The sequence below is a fragment of the Lolium perenne genome, chromosome 1 (assembly GCF_019359855.2).
Source record: "Lolium perenne isolate Kyuss_39 chromosome 1, Kyuss_2.0, whole genome shotgun sequence".
Taxonomy (NCBI): Eukaryota; Viridiplantae; Streptophyta; class Magnoliopsida; order Poales; family Poaceae; genus Lolium; species Lolium perenne.
The window spans coordinates 204,062,470-204,068,469 of record NC_067244.2 but is presented as its reverse complement, the minus strand read 5'-3'; the positions used below and the strand labels follow the sequence as shown (position 1 = coordinate 204,068,469).

Genomic DNA, 6,000 nt, shown 5'->3' with positions numbered 1-6,000 from the left:
CCGTATCAACAGATACGAAGAAAAATCCTAACGGACGCGTTAGGTACCCGATAAATATGACTGGGACTCGACAGAATGGTAAGACCTTAAGCGGCACCTGTCGAAGTTTACACCAGTATCCCGAGATCATGTCCAGGGACGTGATCTTGAAGTAGGTTTTTGCGGATTGCCACTAGAGCAGTTAACTAGTATCTGATCCGTCAGATGAACTAGCCCCAACTACCATTATCCCTGCACAAAATAGAAATTCGTATGCAAAGATAGGTGGTAAAGTTCAAAGATATCGAATAAATATAAAAGTGGAGATTTTCCTTGACTCTACGACTCAAACAAAATCTCGGGGGCTACTGACATAGGCACCCCCAATGGGCCTGCCGAAGATAGTACCCGGGGTTTACTGAAGGCCCACGTACCGAAGAATAAGAAGATTCGGAAGTCCAAGATGTAGTTATGGAAAGCTAGAGTTGTAAAAGGAAGTGTAAATTGTAATCTTGCGGGACGGGTCAGAAACCCTCCCGGACTCTGTAAACTTGTGTATTACGAATCCCTCGGCTCCACCTCCTATATAAAGGGGAGTCGAGGGACAAAGAAAGGATCGAATCATTGTTTTCCCAAACCCTAGCTTTTACATCGTCGAGTACTTTTCGGCTCAAAAGTTCGAGATCTACTTGCCCTCTACATCCAACGAAACCCTAGTCTACTACTTGTAGGCATTGACAAGTTGATGCCTTGTCACTAACCGAAGCCATGCCTAATCATGGTGAAAGTTTCAGCACGAGCATCCTTAATAGGAAGAGAGGGAAAAAAGAAAAAAAAAGTGGAAAAAGAAAGACAAATAAGATAGAGATAAAAAAGTGAGAGAGAGATTTTAGAGAGGATACTCTCAAGACTGGTGTCCATATTCTCCCGGTATGGATGGCCTATAAAGTTGAGACTCAAAATCTCCTAAGATCCTTTATACATGTGGCATGGAGGTACCCCTTTGTGTTATTCTTGGTTTAAAAAATATGTGAAAGGTGTATGATAATCTAAAGTTGAGTAGCACGAGGTATGACTTATCAATGGTCAAGGGAATGAGGCACTTACTTATAAGATGTCAAACACATGAACCATAGGTATCCCTATAACAAAGAGATATGTGGAGCCTCATCCTTATTTTCGATGTCGACATGAATTGCATAGCTTAAAATTTAAGTTTCTCCTTTTATTAGTTTATCACTTGATGAATGTTTGAGATATTCGTTCTCCTTTTATTAGTTTTGCTGCCAGGTTTATAATAAACTGGATGTGTGCATCTTTGATGCATAGGTTAGATGTGAATTGTTTTGATGTTGTATTGCTTTGATACACTGTAAAGAATCAATATAAGCTATCTTAAAAAGATGAACGGCAGATGAGAAATGTGACATCATACAATCTTCAGGAAATCACGGAGTCGGGGTTGTCTAATTCAGACCAGCTTCGACCATTCAGCAGGAAAAGGTTGTTGTTCCAGATATACTGTGGGCAACAGATGAACGGAATGGTTCTAATCATCACGGAAGCTTTAAGAATGCCTCTACTGAAAAACGCTTCGGGCTCGCTCTCGCCCCCCGCGCGGGCGAGAGGAGCCAACCCTAGCGCCGCCGCCCGAACCCCTTCCCCTCCCCCTCCCCTCCGCCGCCGCCGGCGCGGGCCGCCGGGCGTTGCTCGTGCGGTGCCGGCGGCGGCGGCCGGCCATTCCCGCGCGTGGCAAGGAGGCGCGGAGCTCGGCGCCCGCGGCGGTGCTCTTCGGCGGTCGTCGGTCCGGCGCGGCTGGGTGGATTCGCTGGCGATGGCGCTGCTCCTTGGCGGCGGGGCGGCGTGGTGCGGATAGGCGGCAGGCTGGTCGCCGGCGTGCGGCCGGCAAGGTCGTCTCGGCCCAGATCTGGACCAGTTTGGGCCCAATCTGGGCTTGGACGGGCTGCCCTATGCGCGCTGTGGTCGTTCCCTGGAGGTGGCGGAGGTGCGTCGGCGGGGTTAGGTGGTGGCGGCACTGCCGCCGGCCTGCTGCAGCGCGGCGGCGGAGACTTCACGGGCCAGTTTGGGCCCGGCCGGGCCAGCTCGGGCCTGGTGTGTCTCTGCTACTACGTCCGGTCGGCTACCGCGAAGGCGGTGGAGGTAGTGCCCTCCCGCGCGGCTGCGGTGCTGTTGCCCCTTGCCCGCTGTCCCTCTCCCTCCTCTAGGCCTCGCGATGGTGTCCGCAGTGAGACGGCGAAGTTGTAGTCAAGACCGTGGTGGCGCATGCTGGTGGGCGACATGTTGGGTGGGCTCTTTGGATCGTTCAGGGTGGTGGTGGTTGGGGTTAGGAGAAATCCTTGCCGGCTCGTTCGGCTCCGATGCGGTGACGCCTGCGGGTGCCATCCTTCCTTCCTGAAGGGCATCGGGTGTACCTCCTTCACCACCCCCGCCGCGTACCGGGGGAAACCCTAGGACTTGTCCGGGCAGCAGCGGCGCCATCGTCGCTTTCCTTGTTGAAGGTGCTGCTTGGTATGGGGGCGATCCAGAGTGCGAGGAGCGTGGTGGGACTTGTCCGGAGGGCGCAACGGTGGCGACTCGTCTTCGTTTTTCCGTCGAGCTGCCGATGACAGCATTTGTTTCTCTTTTCTTTCTTTTTGTGTCTTTTCTTTTGGGCTTGGTTGTGCTGCGGCCCCAGCGTGCTCGTTGTATCGTGTGGTTGCTATATTAATATAGCGGGGCGAAAGCCTATTTCGAGGGAAGAATGCCTCTACTGATTTAACCTGTGTATATCTATAGATCTTGCTGGAGTTGCTCTGTGCACCAGTGTGCTGCGGCAATGCTGGTTACACTTGTAGTGTCTTCTTCAACATGTCAAAGTCATATATCCAATACCTCAAGAAAAGTGATATGTCCTATTGATTCAGTCATGGTGTTAATAGCAAATTGATTTTGTCATCCTTGTTACTTAACACAAACAACATACCATGAAATTGGCATGAAAACACGTAATTTTTAACACAGACCTATTGGAACAAATTGTGAATCCAGTGCAGATGAACATAAGATTAAATCCCTTAAAAAGATTTCTCATAAGAGTTAACATGTGGAAGCATCAATCTTTTCCTACAGATGCAATGTCTTGCTAGAAACACAGCATATACATACGATGTTCAGTGATAGTCCTTAGATGCCAAATTAATTTAGCAACTCCGCTGGTGTTCTACCATGAACTGAAAGTCTGAAAGAACTCCCAGATTACCACCCAAAAGAGATACAAGACAAATCGGGACTCCTGAAATGACCGTTTTGTCCACCATCAGCTTCCTAATTTATTAGAGCAGCAGCTGCTGTTAGTTTTAAGAAACCTGAAAAAGAAGAGGAAAACATTACGGATATTTGAATAAGCAAGTGACGATGACTGACCGAAATGAAAAAGACAACCAAAGGGAATTCTTGAGTATAAACACTAAACAGAAAAGCTGCCATAGTCCCATTTATGTCTATTTCCAAAACTGAAATAAAATAGCGAGTTGTCATCTGGATAACATATTTTTTTCCTATCCAAGTCTTGATTGTAGTAAAAATATTAAGTTATAATTCTGCCCCTAATGAGTTGGTGGTAACGTTTCATGAAAATGAATGACAATGGTCATCATGATGACAAGGCTAGTTATCCTTCAGGTTCTAATAAAGTGAAGAGCAGATGAACAAAGCTAAGTATACTTTGCGCTGGCGAGAGACACTAATACATCTGGACGGATGGTTGGAAGGACAACACTACCTTTTGGCAGCATGGAAGTTGCTGTCACAAGAATAGGAATGAAATAACATGTTTTCAGGTAGCAATCTTCAATAATAACAATTCTACAAACTGAATATGCTAACAGTCTTACTTGGATGCTAAAAAATATTACTAGCCTCACTACCTTCATCTCTTCTAAGGACTGCCTGCGCGAACGAGAACATCTGCCAAAGTCTTGTCTTTCTTGATGTCTGTCTTGCCTGAAAGATATTCATTTTGTCAATGCGCAAGAAGTTGAATAATAGCAACAACATTAACACAATTTTTTTATTACAGCACAGATTTATCTGCATCGAATACAGGAATTGTGCTACCAAATTTATTCAATAGTTAGAGAAGGTTATCAGTAATTCAGCACAGTGTATCCATCCATAAGCACATAACACAAGGAGAAGTAGGTGGAAGATAACACTTGAGTAGTGTACAGGGGTGATTAGATGAATATATATTTAAATCACCAAGTTACCTTCTACAACCAAACTGCAGAGAGATGGAAATAAAATGGCGAACATGCTCTATAAATTAGGAATTCGCAAACAACAGATAACCTATAACCACATTCTGGATAGGTACATTCTAGCTTGAATCAAGTCACCAAGCAAAGAGGATGTTGTTTTGGGTCACAATATAGTGAGTGGTTGAGTTAACTAGATCAAAACCATTGGCCGGCCTGAGATGCAGAAAGCAAATTCTATGGAAGATAATCTACTTATAGTAGTACTGATCATGCGCTGCACATCTGAATTAAAGCTGAAAGTAAAACTGAGAAGCAGTAAACCAACAATAGGAGAGAGATGGAGAGGCACAAGACCTGCAGAAGGGATGCGGGTGGAGCCAAGCCACGGCGGGAACACAGAGGGCACGAAGGAGGGGTCGGCCCATATACAAGGGTAACTGAGAATCTGGTGGCGATTCATGTCCACGACGAGGATGACGGAGGTTCCTTTGGCATCCTTGGGAGCAGCGACGCGAGCCGACAGGTGCATGCGATCAGCCCTGAGTGGGTCTAGAAACCCAACTTGTAGCGATGGGAGGTGGCGTGCCATTCCCTGGTAGCCGCTGAGGTGTAGCTGGTTTTCCAGCGTCCAGCCGGTGCCCTCGTCGTCGAGCGCGAAGGCGCTGAGCAGGAACGGCTCCGCCGGAGAGAACTCGATGTACCAGAGCCGCCCTTGGCTGACGCAGAGGCGCCGGTGCGTGGATCTGCCGCAGCCGTGGGGCCGGCCGCACCCGCAGCGTTCCTGCGCGGCGGCAGGCAGCACGCTGTTCTTGGGAAGCTCGACGAAGCGGAGCTCGGGAGCGTCGGTGAACGGGTCGGCGGAGATGGCGCCGCAGGTGACGTCGAGCCACCACAGGCGGCCGCGGAAGGCCACCACCTCCCAGTCCAGGACCATCTGCCGCGCGTGCGGAAGCTGGCACGGCGAGACCGGCACGGTTTCCCACTCCTGTGTCTCCGAGAGAAACCGGACCATCTGGTTCCCCTGCAGCTCGGCCACGGCGAACTCGTCGGGCGGCCCGTCGTGGCCACGGCCGGCTCGGGTGAGGAGACCCGTGTGGCTGCCGCAGATGGCCTCCCTCACATGGTGAGGAACGATGTCCGGGAGGCGGGACATCTCGCCGGTGACAGGGTTGCAGACGAAGCGGTTGTCGGGGACGTAGTCGGGGTCGGCCATGGCAGGTCTCTTGTCGTACTTGGGGAGGATGGGACTCATGCGCACCTCGAAGTAGGAGAGGAGGAGGAGGCCGTCGCCGCTCGCGGCGCAGACGGAGCCGGGGAACAGCTGGATGACGCCGGATTCGGGGTCGGGGGTGCCGCTGGTCTGGATGAGGTGCATCGGGGGATGCACATCGGAGACGAGCGGTGGGTCGTAGAGGAGCACGGGCGCCGTCTCGTCGTACGCCACGAGCGAGTTGCGCTTGATGATGGACCAGGAAGGGTGCGTGACGGCCGTGGCGAGGGAGCGGCGACGGAGGCGTCCGGGGGCAGCGGCGGCGGCGGCGGCGGAGAGGCCAAGCAAGCGGCGGAGCGACATCGCGGAAGCTGGTTGGTTGTGGAGTTGGGGATTGGGGAACGGCTGGGCTGGGGCGCTCACATGGTGTTGCCGTGTGCGCATAACAAACGCCAGGGAGTGTGTCAGGACGAGAAGCGCCGTGCGACTGTTCCACAGGAAGTCAGGAAGACAGGATCCAAGGGCCCATTCGTCAGTCAGCTTGGTCCATAC

General features: G+C 50.9%; 1 protein-coding gene across 2 annotated transcripts; it reads right to left on the bottom strand.

Moving 5' to 3' along the window:
* Positions 1–3,033: 3,033 nt before the first annotated feature.
* On the bottom strand, positions 3,034–5,850 carry LOC127319978 (uncharacterized). Of its 2 annotated transcripts, none has more exons than XM_051349793.2 (3): positions 4,593–5,850; positions 3,873–3,981; positions 3,034–3,344 (listed from the first exon to the last, which is right to left on the bottom strand). In XM_051349793.2, the coding sequence occupies exons 1-2, from the start codon at positions 5,809–5,811 to the stop codon at positions 3,917–3,919; spliced, it is 1,284 nt and encodes a 427-aa protein (XP_051205753.1). In that variant the 5' UTR covers positions 5,812–5,850; the 3' UTR covers positions 3,034–3,344; positions 3,873–3,916. The 2 variants fall into 2 exon arrangements, with proteins under 2 accessions (XP_051205753.1, XP_051205752.1); XM_051349792.2 differs by having other exon boundaries at positions 3,906–3,981.
* Positions 5,851–6,000: the final 150 nt, after the last annotated feature.

Coding starts and splice junctions, on each gene's coding strand:
- LOC127319978 (XM_051349793.2), bottom strand. CDS start 5,811: ATGTCGCTCCGCCGCTTGCTTGGCCTCTCCGCCGCCGCCGCCGCCGCT. Junction 3,982..4,592: donor CACCCGCATCCCTTCTGCAG/GTCTTGTGCCTC, acceptor AATATCTTTCAG/GCAAGACAGACATCAAGAAA.